General features: G+C 43.2%; 1 protein-coding gene across 1 annotated transcript; it reads left to right on the top strand.

Annotated features, from left to right (window-relative positions):
* The first annotated feature begins 962 nt into the window (after positions 1–962).
* On the top strand, positions 963–14,699 carry ccar2 (cell cycle and apoptosis regulator 2). The gene is made up of 19 exons (XM_010878231.4): positions 963–1,225; positions 2,663–2,736; positions 2,819–2,904; positions 3,389–3,509; positions 3,678–3,825; positions 5,436–5,535; positions 6,253–6,381; positions 6,479–6,698; positions 6,790–6,900; positions 7,081–7,250; positions 8,467–8,590; positions 8,729–8,854; positions 8,957–9,058; positions 9,145–9,325; positions 9,435–9,493; positions 9,625–9,856; positions 10,619–10,834; positions 10,950–11,104; positions 13,528–14,699. The coding sequence occupies exons 2-19, from the start codon at positions 2,725–2,727 to the stop codon at positions 13,576–13,578; spliced, it is 2,343 nt and encodes a 780-aa protein (XP_010876533.2). The 5' UTR covers positions 963–1,225; positions 2,663–2,724; the 3' UTR covers positions 13,579–14,699.
* The last annotated feature ends 4,215 nt before the right edge of the window (positions 14,700–18,914 follow it).

Here is an 18,914-nt window from a genome sequence, read left to right as displayed (position 1 = left end):
CAGAGTTTTTCATCAATGCATATGAGTTGTATTATGTCTTCGTTGACTACATTTTGGCGATCTCTTCCTAAACGGAATGCACGCATTACATTTTTTGGGTGTGTTTTCAGCAATTGTTGCAAATTGAACGGACAACTGCATTAGTTGTTCCACCACGTCAGAAAAGTGTTGGAACAACAATGACCCTGCCTCCACTAAAAAAAAAAACCTGCCTCCACTCCATAAAGCGTGTAGAGGTTTTCTAGAAATGTATCATCCAATAGAAATCTTAGAGCTAGGATCCTGCGCTACATTTAAACCGTTTCTTAAATGCAAACGTTTCCAGTGCTTCATAGAGGTGTGACTAGATTTGAAGGTACGGCCTACTCTAGTGATTTAGAACCCCAAGACATTGAGACCGGTTCAGACAGGCAGAGGACCCCATGTGTAGGACTGTACTACAACAGATTATTGTTCTTATGTATGATATCAAGGAGTACATAATAGGTTACATGGTTAATACAGAAATGTGGCCCGTCAATTTCAAACACGTGTGATATTCAAATAGTTTAGTTTTATATACTGTTGTTGGCCTAACCGAACAAACACACCAAAATAGTATGTATATTTTATTATGTGCGTTACCAATTTAAGAATACTGCACTTTATTGGTCTTTACAATTAGGCAACGTGTCAGAATAACGTGAACGTAGATTGGATGCATGCATAGTAATTGGAATAGCATGTACACTAAGGCGACTGTGGAGTAGAAGTTGGCCAAAAAAGTTGATTCCGTAGGTTTTTGGAAAATGGCTGGGGATATTGCTTTAAGAAGAAAATGGTATCGGAACAGAGAAGTGCTTTGACTGGGCAGAGCAGAACATCCTATTTGGCCTTGGCTGGTTCTACGCTGGCTTAAGTAAAACAATATCATAAATATATATATATATTATAAAGTGTTTCTTTGCGAAAAATAGTATGAGGTTTATTCTCTTTTCGTTCAGTTTGACTAAACGTTTTGCAACTAAGACGTTTTGTTAGGGTAGAATGAATACACCCCACATTCTTGGCCACGCACTCTGGTACGGTAGATGTCGCCGGTGTAACCAACTTTCAGTTGGTTGCGATCCGCCAACGCCAATACAATTAGAAGAAGAATATGTACTAGCTGTACCACATGACCTGCCCCACTTCAAAACAAACATAAAAAGCATTAGTCGGGGGGAAATTGAGGACTTTTCTGAAAGTGAGTATGAACGTTAAAACTAAGTAGCAAGCTTTGGATCCTTTTTCGAGATCTAATTCAGCTAAAGACGTAGACCTAATGTTAGCTAGCTAACAAGCTAGCTAGCTATCCCCTGTGTCCAAAGAATGACCGTTCATGTATGGTACTCGTGTAATTAACCAAAGGTAGCTAGATCGCTAGATTATAGCTTGAACTAAAACAATCCAAATGCAGGTTAAATATTTAACTATCTACCGTTATGCAGCTAGGTACCAGGCTTTATTATCAAAGTTGAGTGCCTTTTTCATTCATCTAGCTACTCTGCTAACGTTCGCTAGCTTAAGGTTATTGTGCATAAATCATGTACAGATCGTATACAGGAGTAGTACTACCTGGGCGTCGATAGCTAGCTACTGTACGTGTTTTAGCTTCCTAGGTTGTTCTATCATAATATTCTGTAACGTCATCCGTGGCATTGGGTGCAATATCAGTATTATTTTATTTATTGATTTTAAGCAGCAATCCGCATTAGAGACGTAACGAGTTTTCTTCTTCCTTGTTTTGGTTAAAAGCTGAAGAAAAGTTAAACACTTACATTCCTTAACAGAGGCATGTATGCAGTTACAGTACTGACGTGCGTGTTTTGACTTACATTGGTGTAAAACAACCTTACTTTGGGCTACTGAAAATCATTTGAACTAAGTTAGAGGCATTTAAAAATGGTATTCTTCAAGAATTAATTAGTAGGTATTGTTCATGTATATGGTCAAAAACAGTATCTAGAAACACTCGATTTCCCCTTAAACATATTGTGTCCAATTGATCAAAGTTCTGTTTTGTCGGCCGTATATACCAGATGTTAATACAAAATAAATGAAGTTAACTGCTAGTAAAAAAGATAAAGAAAAAAGTTACCACTGTTCATAGAGCACATGAAACTGTAGTGTGGGCTGAATGAGAACATGTCACGTGTATCTCATTTGATAATAAAAGGATACATTTGTGGGCTTTAGTCACACACCATAAAAGGGCTCCGACCTGCATCTCTTCCTTGGCGGAATATCCTATTGCAGCTTTCCAGCAAGGTGTAACCAAGCAAGCAATCCAGCCATGTATGGGCTTGTCATATTTCACCAATACGACTTATTAGTGAGCCTGAGGAGTTAGCCAGGTACTTGCCTAAAGAGGCTAGGTAAAGGGATGTAACCAGGCTTTCAAGAGAATCTGGGTTATACAAACTCCTTTATTAAATCAGAAATCTGTTTTGGGAGGCTTAACTACGTCATAGATGATTGAATGTGAACAGCTGTAGGAAAGTTTGAACTAGTGCGCTGAAGTTATAGGACATGGAATCTTTAGGGGAAAGGGGCACAAAAGGCTAGTTCGGATGATTGTGTGATTGTCATGTGTATTTAGGACTAGAATGATAATTGTATTCCTTATATGGTCATGTCTCAGATCTGACACAGGAAGGAGCAGGACCAGACTGATCCAGCTAAGGAGCCATACTGAGCAGAGACATGGATTGTCAGGTACGACAGCTGTGCTTACCGTCTGTCTGACTGTCTGACTGACTGTCTTGTCTGTGTAATGACGGCTGTTTATGTTCTTCAGATAAAACAGCGTGTCTTCACTGGGGTCGTGACCCAGCTCCAAGAGCATTATGGAATTGTGGACCAGGAAGTTCGTTTTCAGAAAAGGTACCCCACCATATTATCCACATATCTAGATTTGATAACCTTGCGTATGTGTCATATGGGTGTGCAGTGCAGCGAGCCAGGGACCAGGGCCTCTGTCTGTTGGTTAACCCTCTGTGTACAACGCATCCCCTCTGGGGTCCCAGGTTCTCTCATGTCACCTCGCTCCTCTACAGATTCCTGGCTGCTTCCATTAAAACACCATAGTTTTTTCCTACTGAGGAGATATGGGAATCTGCCCATCCCTACCTTCAGGCTCTGCTCAAGTCCAACATTTCAACCTGAAATCTCTGTCCTGCCACCTCTGTTGCTAGGGGAGTGCAGCTCCTGTTCTGCCCAGTCTAACTACCTCTGGCCTGGCACCCCAATGTTAGAGACCCCCCCACCCCAACATAGTTTTCTTTTAGACCTGACTTTGCTGGTAACTTTTTGTTTTTCAGGAACATTTTGAAATGATGTGAATGAACTTTCTGTCTGTGTGTTGCAGTGTGGTGAAGGGGAGAGTTCCAGCGGTGGGGGAGAGAGTACTAGTGAAGGCTGTCTTGGATCTGTCTCATTCCCACAGCTGGAATGCCCAGAGAGTACAAAGCCTAACAGAACACACACCGGTACATGACATCCTGAATGATCCTATACTACAGAAAATGACTAAAATGCTCATCAAATAACAGACAGAACATATCACATAGGAAGAAACAACCGGACCACAACATGGACACATGGTGAAAAGGCCGAATTAAACTTCTAATTCTTGCTCTCTCTTCATTGGTCTTCAGACATCCAAGTGCCCGCCCCCACTCCTGCCCTCCATGATGCCTGCACATGGACCTAAACCAGGCATTATGGGGAACAAGCCACAGCCTCTCCTCAAATCTCCCAAGATCCCTCCTCTCATCCCCAGCATCCTTCACACTGTGGCCAAGCGTGAGTAGATCTGTTTTAAGTCATACCCTACTCTATATACTGTACTACTCTATATATACTGTACTACTCTATACTGTAATACACTCTATATACTGTATTTCTCTATATACTGTACTGCTCTATATATACTATATTACTCTCTGTATGCTGTGCTCCTCTCGGTATACTTTACTATTCTCTATATATTTTAGGGATGCAACGGTACAGTGAGCCCATGGTTTTGTACGTACCGTGGTTTGTGGGTCATGGTAACGGTACGGTTTCTGTTTGAATGACGTCATCATGTTAGAAGTGTTTCCACTCGAGTAGCCCACAGTGGCAAAGCAATGCTTGCAGACTGCACTTTGCCCTCGCCATTGTATAGAATCCACAAGAATTGTGACAAAAATATTCATTTAACACCTATTTTTCAATTGCAGTTGACGAGACCATAATTGACTAAATAGAAAACAGAAAAAACAATAACTAAGTGAAAAATATTTTTCATTTTGGTTGACAAAAACAAGATGAGACAAAATTATCTTTTTGACAAATGTCTTACATCACTAATATAATTGGACAGGAGGATTTTGGAAAGGGTGGTTTTAAGTGTTTTGTCCAATCAGAAGCGTACCGGGACATTAGCAGAGTTGTTTGCCTTTCTCGTTTATTGGTGGAAAAGGAATGTCATGTCCAGATCATTCCAGAATCACCTCAAGTTTTTCTCTAACCTGGCGACAGCGGTTTGACTGGGCTCATTAAGACTACTCCTATTACTGGGAGGGGAAAAAAAGGCAGACATTTGGATGATGGAATGCGAACATTGATGGAATGCGATGTTTCCACTGGCGAACACAGCGTTTGAAACCACAAGTTGGCAGAGAAGTACTACAAACATCAAAACGCATCTGAAAGCACATCCTCCCAAATTCCCAATATATATATATATATACGCACAGGTGAAATCAGTGGTGTGGTGACTGGAGAAGTTCATTGCAGTTCATTGCAACCCTCTAATCAGGGACCCGTTCAGACTAAAGACCCCAGGTGGGTCCAATTAAAGATGAGGTAGAACAGAACCAGCATGCTCCGTCCCTCGTAGGGTAAGATTTGAATACCCCTACCGTACAGTATCTTAAGTTTTTGAACCTTCTGTTCCCCTTTTTCTTACATTTCCAACTGCAAGCCACACGTCTGGTTCTGTGGATCTGAATCTGCAATGCGCGTGTAGTCTGCAGAGCAGTAAGCATGGTTTGAAAATGACCGACATATCGTAACTCCGTGGTTGACGTGTGAGTGTTGGGGGCCTACCAAACGGTTCGATAACATACCGCGTACCGTTGCATCCCTGATATATTTCATCTGATGTATTCTACTTCATCCACAAAAGTCCATTTGGTATACCCAAATCCACGCTGTTAAGCAACGATGACTGCACTTCCTTTATTTTGGTGGTTAGCTGTAGGTTCTACGGTTTGGTCGCGGAAAGACTGCGCATAGGGACCCATCTCTCTCTGCCAATCAAACGTTGTGTGGAATAGGGACCCATCTCTCTCTCTCTCTCTCTGCCAATCAAACGTTGTGTGGAATAGGGACCCATCTCTCTCTCTCTGCCAATCTCTGTCTCTCAGCGGGTCTGCTGCAGACCCCATCGTGGGGGTGTCAGTTTGAGGGCTGGGGAAGAGGCACCAGGAAGAGACCCGCTGACGCCGGGAGACGGGGAGACCGCCGGTGAGTGAGTGTGCACGGCGTGCGTGTGTGTGGTTATGGAAATTCTGGAACTGATGTATACTTAGTCCTATACATGCATAATTGGGTTACTAGTGAAAGGTACCGAGTCCCCACATTTAGGTAAGAAAAGGAATGTAGAAGAGGGGGAGCTGGTGTTTATAGTCATTATTGACTGGTATCAGCAGATTATAGGGTTACTTGTAAATCTGCCTATCTGTGTAACCCATCAGAGTATCTGTCGTTTGTCCAGATGCTGTGTGTCCCTTAGAGTTGAAATGATTACCCACAAGAGTTAATGTGGGGGAGGACAGCCTGCCCCTTGGTTAAAACCTAGGTATTGACAGAACAAAGGGAATGTGTATTATTGACATGGGACAGCTGGGCAGCATTATACCACACCCCTTTTAACTGTAATAAATACTGACTGTTCATGTATTTACCTCAGATTCCTCAGAGGATTATTCTGTAAGCTTTTGATGCATCTCTCTCGTGTGTGTGTGTGTGTGTGTGTGTGTGTGTGTGTGTGTGTGTGTGTGTGTGTGTGTGTGTGTGTGTGTGTGTGTGTGTGTGTGTGTGTGTGTGTGTGTGTGTGTGTGTGTGTGTGTGTGTGTGTGTGTGTGTGTGTGTGTGTGTGTGTGTGTGTGTGTGTGTGTGTGTGTGTGTGTGTGTGTGTAATTTTTCTGTTCTGTGACATCATGCCACGTGTTTGTCACTCAGGGAGGACAGTGGAGTCCGGGGTTGTGACTTGAAGCGTAGGAGGTGGGAGGAGGAGAAGGAAGCGCAACCCAAAAAGATCTCTACTCCACCTCAGAGTCCCGTCCTCTTCTCCTGCTTCTCCAGAGATTGGTGAGTCCACATGTCATTCGTTTGGCCATTTATCTTCCTGTAGATTTTCTTCTCTGTGTGAATTCAGTCTGGTGATGTGGCCTCTGTCTCCCCCCAGCATGTCATGTGACAGTCTGGAGCTGCAGCGTCGCTACCCCCACCTGTCTCTCCCCCCCTCCGTCTGTCACCTGTCAGTCAGCTGGACTGACAGCTTCCCTCCGTCCCAGCCCCTGTCCTTTCCACTGCCAGAGCCCTGCCTCTACCACATAGGCCCCGCCCAGCCTGAGGCCGACCAACACACACACACAGAGAGAGAGGGAGCGGAGTACACTGTGAAGGTAAAGCGCGCTCTGCCACTGACTCCGCCCATTCGCCACCTGGCTGTCTTGGTTGGTTGACTGTGTGTCTAAGATTCTCTGCCTTTCACAGGTGCTGCTGTTGTCCATGACGAGCTCAGAGGAGCTGTACAGACAGTGCTGTGGGCTGCAGGATCAGACCGAACCACAAGAGGGCACTGTGCACCCAGCCTCTCTCATCAAGGTGAGGGAGGTTATGTGGTGACTGGCTACATTCAGCTATATTCAAATTCAAATGATAAATACTGCGTCTTCCTGCAACTTTGGTAAAATGATGAAGACATTCTCCAACTATCCTTAACTTTGGTAATATTATTTGATCCATACTACTGTGTCTCTTTCTCCACTCCCTGCTCTCTGTCAGTTCCTGTTGGGGCAGGTGGGAGGGGAGTTTCGGGTCCTGGGGGGTCCATGGTCCCCTGAGAAGGATGGAGGTGGTCCAGGTCCACTAAAGGAACCTCAGGCGCTAATGAGAACTGCCCTGCGGTGTGTGAAGGAACAGACTGGACTGGACCTCAGTTCCTGCTCCCATTGGTCAGTGTACACACTTGCATGTTCTCTGTTTCACACACACACACACACACACACACTGTTCATGCTCGTACTGTCTTAACTCTCCCAGATAGACAATAACTTCTCCAAAAAAGTTGGGATGCTGCATAAATGTAAATAAAAACGTTGGGACATGGGCAACAAATGACTGGAAAAACTGTGTAACGCAAAAAAAACTAAACCTTAAACTAATTGGTTCAATTGGAAACAGGTCAGTAACATGATTGGTTTTTAAAAGATCATTCCAGGGAGGATGGGCCTGTGAGAAGTGAGGATGAGGAGGGGTTCATCACTCTGTGAAAGACTGTGGGCAAATAGTGCAACAATTTAAGAATAACGTTTCTTGCATAGAGTTTGGGGATCTCATCTACGGTACATAAAATCATTAAAAGATTCAGAGAATCCGGAGAAATCTCTGTATGCAAGAGACAAGGCTGAAAACCAATATTGGATTGCCGTGATCTTCGGCCCTCAGACATGATTCTGTATTGGAAATCATTGCATGGGCTCAGGATCACTTCCAAAAACCTTTGTCTGTGAACACAGTATGTCGCTGCATCCACAAATGCAAGTTAAAACTCTACCAGGCAAAGAAGAAACCGTATATAAACAACCGCCTTCGCCTTCTGTGGTAGAAATGTTCTTATTCCATAGTGCAATGAAATCACAGTGCTTGTTCTAAGTATAATCAAGTAATTTAGTAAGGCCATTGTGTTTCGGCTTTGTTCACTTGTACAGGATGTGCCAATGGCAGATAGGTATAGCTTTGGCTAACTTCTCAAGGGCTGTAGATATCTTGCCAAAATTTGCAACAACATGCATGGGAGGGGGGACACATTGGGCTGTACTGATTGTATATAGGCCTGAGCTCAACCTTCAATGGGGAGCTCTTGACCTGACTCTGCTGAGAGTGTTGTTAATTACTCCAGTTTTGCAGTTCATGAATAAAGCTTTACTTGTGAAAAGAATCTCCAGTTTCTGTGCCTTTCCCATTTAGTGATTTCCACGACACTTCTCTGGGCCTGACCACATTTAAGTGGAAAACTGTCCTGTGGTCTGATGAATCAAAATGTTAAATTTTTTGGAATCATGGACCCGGCCCCTATAGACTAAAGGGGGCCGGGGGGGGGCGCGTGTGTGCATGATAATCCATCTCCAAACATACAGTGAATTGAAATTAACAAATGTCTATGTACAGGTATAAGATGGCAGAGCTGAGCTATGTGTGTGAGGGGAAGGTAGAGACCGTGGTGTTTCTGCTACCTGATGTCTGGCGAATCGTACCTACAGAAGAGGACTGGAACACACTCAGGACACAGGAGGTGTGTGTGTGTGTGTGTGTGTGTGTGTGTGTGTGTGTGTGTGTGTGTGTGTGTGTCTGTCTGTCTGTCTGTCCAGGACCTCAGTCAGTCACAACTCCATTCCAATGCTGCATTCTGTTTGTGTGTGTTCATGAGAAGGAAGGGGCCACTCTCCCTGCATCTCCATGCCTGGTTGTGAAGCCTCCCCCTGGGCTAACCCTCTGCCCCGTTGCCCTCTCCTCACTGCTGGAGCAGCCCACTTCCGCAACTAGGGAGGCCTTTGAGGTAGTTCGCCCCAAACCCACATTGAGTTATTCCAAGATATATATTGAAATACTGCTTTGGACTAAGATGGTTATCTTTTCTAAACTATCTGTCTCTGTCCAGGTGGGCTTGCTGGCCGAGTTGTTTTGTGAGATGCTTCAGAGGGACTTTGGTCTGGTTCTCTACCAGTGTCTCTGCTCCCTACCACCTACACACAAACCCTTGGTACACACAAAGACACAAACACATTGCATTTTCTGTAATACACCCTATGTACTACTGCTCACTTTATGTTGTAATCTGTTTTCCAGGAAGATGACAAGACAAAGAATGTCAATAGGCCCAGAGTGAGGGATGACAGGAGGAGTAAAAGATTTCAGGAAAGAGGAGAGACCAGAGGGAGATCCACAGAGGATAGGGAGGATGAGACGGATGATGATGGTGAAGAAATGGATGATAAACAAATCAAGGATGAGAGAGAGCCAGAAAGAGGTGGGCGGGGAGATCTGAAAAGCCTGGGCTGAGGAACGTTAAATGCCGGAAGCTGTGTGTACATGGACTGTACTCGCAATTTGCTTTATGTTTTGATTTCTGTTTTCAGAAAATATGGAAAAGCAAGGGCCACCGTGTGAGGGTTTGGACTGCCTCCTAAAGCACAATGTAAGATCTGGCACCACTTTAAACACTAGAAGAGTAAGCTACTATTCCTAATGTTCTCCCACCTGACCTCCCTCCCTCCGTCTCCCCCTTTCTTTCTCTGTGTCTCCCACTCTCTTCCTCCCTCTCTTTAGGTGCTTTCTCGTAGGGTGTTGTTGGCCTGTGTGTTCTTTGACAGACAGCTGACGGGAACCCTCCGACAAGCAGACCTCCACAACATCTTCCTGTCACTTGGGTTGTGGCTAACACCCGCCCAGGTCCAGGTGTTGCTGAATAAGGTGTGTGTGGAGGGGCTGTGTCCATACAGGAAGCTAGCCTTTCGCTGGGAGGAGACAGAACACGCAGAACCTGACAACAGCATGGAAGGTTAGGCAGACACACACACTGAGTCTTTTTTATTGTTCTGTGTCCTGACCTGTACTGATAAATTACTAAAGAATTAAAGTTGGTGGCGTAGAAATGTTTGATACAAAATATGAGGTAACAAGATTTTATATGGTTTACTTGACAAAACACAGTATGATTACTAGCGACTGATCCTACCATCCTCCCTTTCTCAACAGTAAAACGCTAAGTAATGAGGTAGAATCAAAATGTAAACACGGTGTGAGACTTTCTCAGTACAAAACAGTGTACACTGAGGTTTCCACATATCCAAAAGGCTGCACTCCAAAGTGGACAGCCCTTTAGAACTCACCCTGGCCACTTTCCCTCAGGGGAGGCCAGCATGCAAATGCCGGTCACCACTCCACCTTGGGAAGAGCATTTGCAAGTAAACGCAGGTGTGATTCTGTAACATGTAATTCAAGGGCTGCGGGCGTAGGGTTTAGGGGCTGTAATCTGCATAAGCCCAAACAGCATAAACAGCTCCATTCCAATAGGGGGCGTTGTTTAACCTGTGACATGCCTGTGCAGAGGGTCCCATTATCAGCAGATCTTTTTTATTTATTTTACTCCGAGTATACGTTCACTTGTAAGCCGTCTAAAAATCTAAATGCCCGATGAGTAAAAATGTGAATACGTAACTTCCAACACTAATGCTGTAATATTTAATATCACATCTGTAGACCCAGTGAGTGACTAGGAGGGGCATACAGACACACAGTGATGTCAAGTCTGTGTGTTCAGGTAACCGCAGGTTGTTCCCTGGAGCTCCAGTGAAAGAGAAGACGTGCGGCCGGAGGTCTGGGAGTTCCAGGGGGACCGCAGCAGGCGTAGGGGCTGAGGTGGTCACCTACAGAGGCAGTGTGGTCAACATCCCCAGCCTGCTTAAGGCCCTGGAGGCTGCCGACAGGACAAGGCTGGCCCTGGAGCAGCGTGTCGCTGCCCTACAGAACACACTGGGTAATACACACACACGCGCTGTTTTCCATACATCTTGTTAATGTCAACCGTTATTTGCCAAGCCTATTTCTCTGTCCTTCTGTCTTCACCCTCTGTCTTTTTTTTTCTGTGTCAGTGGATGCTGCAGCTGTCACTCAGGGCCAAGAGGAGGGTCTTAGTAGCAGGCTGGAGCAGGTGGAGCTTCGTAGCTCGTCCTATGAGAAGAAGCTGAAGGAGGATGCCGGTCACATGATCGCTCTCATCCACAAGATGCAAGAAATGGTGGACAAGGTAAGATATTATAATAGTTAAAATCCTATACCAGCCTGACTGTTTGGTTCAGTTTATCACCTAATTAAAATATCAAGAGGTCCCAAGGGTGGGATCCAAAAGGCATCTGAGAGAAGTTCCTAAATCAGCTTTAAGAACATGATGTTGAAGATTCAGTCTGGGATTTTTGGCCACTTGTTGTAAAAGTGGTGTTGTTGAGTAAAAACCTTTTCATGTACATGATTTGTATGCCATGTCATCGTAGTCATGCATTTTCAGACTTGGAATTTCATGGTTAACTGAGGTATGAAAGTGTCTACTTACTTTATACTACTTATATTATACACATATAAATAGTATATTACACATTCAACTCAAAATGGGAGGTTTAAAACATTATTTTGGGAATTTCAAAAGTCCCAGTCTGTGTCTTTAAGGGATGATGATTATTTACATTGTTGCAAATGGTGGGGAAAAACCAATTAGTATGAGGCTCTGCCAGCTGCTGCATTTATAGCATGTTTCAGACAACCATGTGATGTGATGCCTCAGACAACCATGGTGGATGTGATGTGATGCCTCAGACAACCATGGTGGATGTGATGTGATGCCCCAGACAACCATGGTGCATGTGATGTGATGCCTCAGACAACCATGGTGGATGTGATGTGATGCCTCAGACAACCCTGCTGACTGAAGTGATGTGATGCCTCAGACAACGCTGCTGACTGAAGTGATGTGATGCCTCAGACAACGCTGCTGACTGAAGTGATGTGATGCCTCAGACAACCCTGCTGACTGTGATGTGATGCCCCAGACAACCATGGCGACTGTGATGTGATGCCTCAGACAACCCTGCTGACTGAAGTGATGTGATGCCTCAGACAACACTGCTGACTGAAGTGATGTGATGCCTCAGACAACCCTGCTGACTGAAGTGATGTGATGCCCCAGACAACCATTGTGACTATGATGTGATGCCTCAGACAACCATGGTGACTGTGAGGTGATGCCTCAGACAACCATGGTGACTGTGAGGTGATGCCTCAGACAACCATGGTGACTGTGAGGTGATGCCTCAGACAACCATGGTGACTGTGATGTGATGCCTCAGACAACCATGGTGACTGTGATGTGATGCCTCAGACAACCATGGTGACTGTGATGTGATGCCTCAGACAACCATGGTGACTGTGATGTGATGCCTCAGACAACCATGGTGACTGATGTGATGCCTCAGACAACCATGGTGACTGATGTGATGCCTCAGACAACCATGGTGACTGATGTGATGCCTCAGACAACCATGGTGACTGATGTGATGCCTCAGACAACCATGCTAACTGAAGTGATGTGATGCCTCAGACAACCATGCTAACTGAAGTGATGTGATGCCTCAGACAACCATGGTGACTGTGATGTGATGCCTCAGACAACCATGGTGACTGTGATGTGATACCTCAGACAACCATGGTGACTGATGTGATGCCTCAGACAACCATGGTGACTGATGTGATGCCTCAGACAACCATGGTGACTGATGTGATGCCTCAGACAACCATGCTAACTGAAGTGATGTGATGCCTCAGACAACCATGCTAACTGAAGTGATGTGATGCCTCAGACAACCATGGTGACTGTGATGTGATGCCTCAGACATCCATGGTGACTGTGATGTGATGTGATACCTCAGACAACCATGGTGACTGTGATGTGATGTGATGCCTCAGACAACCATGGTGACTGTGATGTGATGCCTCAGACAACCATGGTGACGGTGATGTGATGCCTCAGACAACCATGGTGACTGTGATGTGATACCTCAGACAACCATGGTGACTGTGATGTGCGGGTTGTCAAAACTGAACCTATATACAGCTGCCCTTTCCCACTGCCATGTGGCTGTCCGTCTGCGTGTCAAGCGTCACTCACTCCAACGCATCATCTGTCCATGATTGCTGACAACTCACTTAGCACCTGTTTTCAGTTTCAGCACTTGCCTCTCGAAAGGTCTGTGCATGGCCTTCAGTATGAGTGAAATGTCTTCTTAGGACGCCAAATGTTCTATCGTGAAACTGTTTGTGAATACAGGCCCAGGTATCTTCATGAAATTTAACAAATGGGGTGGGGTGCCATTGCTCTTCTGTTCTATATATTTGGTTGGCTGAAAATGTCACGGATAATATAGCTGTGTGTTTTATTTCCTGACATGCGATATCTAGCTACAATGATCAGATTCTACCATGTGGGGAACTACTTGAATAAAATAATTGGTTGTCCAAGCATGGATTTGTTAACCAGTTCAAAACCAGGTCAATACCTTCAACTGGTATCTACATCTTCCCCACTGTTTATTTCTCAGCTTCTGCTTGGTTATCAATAAGGCATTCATTTATTGTGTAATAATTTGTCTGCTTCAACATCCTGATTTTTTTCACCCTTAGACAACAAGCCTGACCCAATCAAAAACAGGGGCAGAGGATGAAGAACACTGACTCCCAGAATGAAGAAGATGAACTTGATGATTACAAAACTAAACACACACACACACACTGTCTCTTTCTACCAGACTGTCACCACCCAAGTTGCCTGGTCTCCAGGTTACAGCTCACAGCCGATATTCATGGATTGCACCTTCGTCACTTGGTTGTGTCGTTGCGATGGTAACTTGCTAACAATCTATAGACACTGCAGCCATATTGATGACCAGAAGTTAAACGGGCTGATTACTCCTTTGTCAAAATTAAACTGTACAGGCTTTGAAATACGACAACTAAATCCTAAAGTAGGATAATATTTAGTAGAAAACAACATTGTCATCATTATAATATGAAATGTACTTTTACAGATAGCAATGTGGTCATTAACGAGCATAGTCAGTCTAGAATAGACTGCAATGCTAGAGTAGCTATCCAGGCTAAGGTTTGTTCTAGTTTGGTGGACTCCCCTCATCGTGATCTAGTTAATTAACTTTATACTGCATCTAAAATCTATTTAGTGACATAATGGTTTAGCCATTAATTCTTTGTTTTCTTTAGACATGCTATCGTGTTTTCGTGCCTTAGTTACTGCACTTTAGACTCCGTCTAGATAAGTTCCCATTGAGGATGCATTAAGTGGAACACTCATTTGGACATCAGTCCCAAAACCGGTGTTCGGATCAGTATTGTGACGCAACGTCCAATCCATGAATAAGCATTGGATATCATTGGTTTAATGAAATTTAGTGGAAGTGACCATAAAATTCTATGGAGGTGACCTTCTACTTAGGTATTTGGCATAAGGTGCTGACATGATTGGTTGTTATATTAAACTGATTAAGCCAATGCCTATGAACCGGTAATTTCTTCTGGTCTCTATTTGTTAACAAAGGTCAAGTTTGACTGGGTGGTCAACAAGGGAAATGCATGACGCCAGTTCAACTCTAGTGCAAAATTATAATATTAACTTTTATTTATTTCTCAACTGACTCCCCAATTCTGAACACATCAGGAGGTATTTATTTTTTTATGTCATGATGATGTCAATGTTTCCGCAAGCATTCTTCCTTCAACATATCTACTTCCATCCATTGCTCTGATGTCAATAGGAATAAAGGTGTTTGAGTTTGAAAACATTCCGACTTCTTGTCGATTTACTTGTTTTGCAGTTGCCTGTATAATTTGACGGATTGGAGCCACTTCTGACACTGGCTAGAGAAAGCAGTCAGGACTGGCTGAGAGCCTTGTACCCTGCAGTGCACTTCTCCATCTTCATGTGATGTTGTGCACAGAGAAAAATACATATTTATACATATTTATGGGGCAATTCATTGATATTTTGGTACTTACAGATCTTGTGATGTTTTCAGAAAAGGAAAACAGCTGTGTTGAGGAAGTGAAAGCTTGGAAGCTATTAGAGAATCATTATGGACAAGAAATGAAGTGGAATGTGGAGTGCAGGGATAAGGCCTACTGATTAGTAGACAACATGAGTAGGAATAGTCGTTGAGTGCATGTTTTCGAATACGTAAAGTAGAAAGATGCAATTTATAAAGGAAACACAAAGTTGGTTAATATAAAAAAAAGTATACAGTCAAAAGCGGAACATTACCTTTAATCAATTGCACTGGATTTGCATTACGTGTTCTGGTGAAGGTAGTTTTCCTAAGTATTGCCAGTCGCACTTTAGTGACATGTGTTCGATAAGCGTTGAATTCCAGACTCAAGTTTTATGCTAACCTCATGGGATTTCCTAAACAGCTCATGTAACCGGTTCTACACATCTTTTTTGTTTTTCAAGGAAAAGCGATTATGTTAGCACTGCTGAAAACTGTTGTGCTGATGAAAGAAACAATAAAACTGGCCTTTAGACTAATTCAGTATATTCAGCACCAGCGTTTGTGGGTTTGATAACAGGCTCCAAATGGCCAGAATCAAAGGACTTTTCTGAAACTCAGCAGTCTATTCTTGTTCTGAGAAATTAAGGCTATTCCATGCGAGAATTTGCCAAGAAACTGAAGATCTCATACAACGTAATACGTAGTACTCGCTTTCCAAAACAGCATAAACTGGCTCTAACCAGAATGGAATGAGTAATGGGAGGCCCCGGTACGTATCTGAGCAAGAGGACATATTAGTGTATACTTTGAGAAATGGATACATAGGTTCTCAACTGGCAGCTTCATATCAACAGTGAAGAGGCGACTCCAGGATGCTGGCCTTCTAGGCATGAACAAAAAAAAAATCTTTCAAAAACAAGAACATTTCTATATGACCCCAAACTTTTATACAGTAGTGTATGAAGTACGGATCAATGACTGATAACTGTAGCCTGACTTCCGAGTATAATTATATATTTTTTTGTCTTTCTCTCCCAACCCAAAGCAAATAATCCATAACTGTTTATAGGAACTTCATTTCTTTGTCTGGCTGACAAATTCTCATCTTTATTCCAATACATAATTTCTCATCTGAAACCAATACGTTGTTGAAGGTCATTGGAAATCCTTTACTATATTTGTCCCTTGTGTGATTTGATTGGTCCTCTCTTCATTCCAACAGCATTGTGGGCAGCTGTGTATGAGTTCTGATCTTCCCATTCATTTCAATATTAAAAACTAAACTGATCCTAGTTAGGCATCACTATTCTGAGATGAGTTTGAATGAAATGCTAATTTATTAAAATAATTTATATTGTATTTTTGGCAGTAAGAAATTGAATTTCTTTATACATTGTGTGCTTAATGAGTAGATGTACGCCTGTCTTAATAAAGGACGTGGCCTCTGGACTTCATAATGAACCACTATGTCTCCGTTGGCTCTGAAGGGATGGAAATTAGCCCCTTTTAACGGATCAATTTTGATGGTTGACATGAGAAAACCGTGCCTGCAGATCTGACTTTCCTTTGACCTTTAGATAAAAAGCATCACTTCAACTAGCCGGTGGAGTGTGTCAAGAATGAAAACATTTACTGTGCAGAATCATCCGTATCTGGAGTAAATCAGAGACTTATTCACAAAAGGTCACATAAAAGAACGTCAGAGGATGTCATCCAGAGACGTGGCCTGATTTCATCAGGGTTTGGACAGGAAGGCATGTGACAGAAACCATGCCAGCTGTTGATCACCCCATCATGCAGCACAAGCTTGTTTTTGATGTCTTAAAGCAGAACAGCATTGGGCAGGCAGAATTTCACAGGCCAGTCAGATGAGGGACTGTGGTAGGACTACTAGTTCCTGGTACTCATTTGCCATGCATACACGAAGGGTCATGTGTCCCCTAACAAAGAGGAAATCCTTTCATCGCCCTACATTTACCAAGTCTGTGGTGAGGCTGTGAATATCTACAGTAACGTGTAGTTCGGTTTTGTTATTATGATTAGCCAAGGGGAGAAAGCCTGCAAATGCATAGTATGTTACTAATCAAAGTAGCAAGATGACTAAGAACACATCTGACAGCAAAGTATCCATTTGTCAAGGCTTATTGTTCAGATCACATGAGGACAGTCTTAATCACAACTTTGATACAGTTGCCTGATTTGTCCTATAGTGTGAAGGATTCTAAAAGATATCACAAAATTGGGTAGGTGTCTGTGTTTTGTTTGAAGAAAATGTATGAAATTGAAACATAAAATGGAGTCCAGACAGGAATGTAGTGGTCTTAACACATTTTACCATCATCCATACAGTTCCTCTTCACACTCCTTATACACTCCAGAAATATGGCCAGGCCTGATCTCCTGAGGAGCGACAGACTCCATCCCAGCTGGAATGGTGCTCCCCACACAGCAAAAGGACTCCGCGGCAAATCCGCCTCGGAGGTATTGCAGCTTCCGGAACGGACCAGCGAAGCGGACCCGTATCGGCGTCCACTTGCGAGCAGTGACGGATCCGCAACGAAGGCGGATCGCGGACCCACCGCGGCTCCGCGCTGCATCTGCTCCGCATCCGCGATTAAAACCTTTCCTCCGCGGCAAATTGATACATACATACGCCTTCGGTGCGGATTCGTTACATACATTGATACATACTAATCTTAAATCAGCATTGCCTTGTATTTTTAACCTAACAATATTGTCAATAAGCCTAACAGAAAAGGTTCAAGTCAAGACATCAATTTACTGTACAAAAGTAATCACTACTCAATGGAAATATAAAATTGTCATTTACATTTATGGAAAGTTATAAGTTCTTCCTATTCTGTTTTTGTTAAGTAGCCTACGTTGGCTAAGCTGCTTTACATTCATTTTGTGGTCAAAACCTAATTTAGTGCTTTATAGGCCCAGGTCGGTGCAGACATAAAATATTTTATCCATTAGGCTAAAACTTCAATGAAATGCACAGCTAAAATATCAGAAAATTAATAACTGGTGAACGACAAGAAGTTCAATAAAAATATTGTTTATTGCTTATTTCTCCTATTACACTGTTTGTGTGGCTTGAGGCGGGACACGTCTCCTCGTTGCCCGATCCGCTGCCAGGTTGAACCACCTGATTGCGTGCTTGGTGACCTCTTCGTCCGTGGCTTACCGTGTCACTGTGTTTTTCCTCACAGCACCTGTAATCAAACAGACAGATATGTTTATGGTATGTGGCATCCAAAGCCAAGTATGCTTACACAATACAATGTAAGTGATAGGTATTAAGGAGATTAAATAAAAAAAGAAACTATAAAATAAGAGGTGGGTAAACTATGAATTTGTGATCAGGGTAAGGTTTGTCGCACCTTTCGCTATCGGATGTTTAAAAAAGACATCCAAAATGTTCAAACAATATCAGTGGTATTAAATGGTTATTTGATCAGAGCACAATTGTATGTGGATAAATCAGTGTGGTTGTGTAATGTTATATGTTTGGTAGGGTCCTACATAGATTCTATTTGGAGGTAAACTCTTAACAGATGGATAAACTCTATTTCTGACATTTGAGCGGTGGGTAAACTCCATTTACTTGCGTTTAAAATGCGGATCAGGACAGGCCTGTTCAGGGCTGTTCAAAAGAATATTTGCAATCATCATGGACAATCAATAAACCTAATGTCAAGATTCATATTAAGTAAGAAAACTCACCACTCTCTGTCGAGCTGGGCCATTGGAAGGTTCCTTTAAAAGCATTTCAAATGCCTCCACTGCCTCCAATTGTTCCAGGGGAAACTGGATATTGTCCGGCATCTCAACATCTGGCCCCGGGTTGCTGTTCAGCCTGCTGCTGAGGTAGTTCACCTTTGCCACAAGCTGATCTTGTTGTTGTTTAATGGTCTCCAGCAGGCTAAGGATGTGGACCTCAGCCACTGTTGACACACATGAAATATAGCTAAAATGTAGTGTATAAAATATATCACGTTTCAGTGT

The sequence above is a fragment of the Esox lucius genome, chromosome 14, assembly GCF_011004845.1.
Source record: "Esox lucius isolate fEsoLuc1 chromosome 14, fEsoLuc1.pri, whole genome shotgun sequence".
Lineage (NCBI taxonomy): Eukaryota > Metazoa > Chordata > Actinopteri > Esociformes > Esocidae > Esox > Esox lucius.
This window is presented reverse-complemented; position numbering and strand designations above follow the sequence as displayed.

Excerpts from the sequence above, each read along its gene's own strand:
- ccar2 (XM_010878231.4), top strand. Across the intron at positions 7,251-8,466 it reads CTCAGTTCCTGCTCCCATTG|GTATAAGATGGCAGAGCTGA; the intron begins GTCAGTGTACAC and ends GTCTATGTACAG. Across the intron at positions 11,105-13,527 it reads TGCAAGAAATGGTGGACAAG|ACAACAAGCCTGACCCAATC; the intron begins GTAAGATATTAT and ends TTTCACCCTTAG.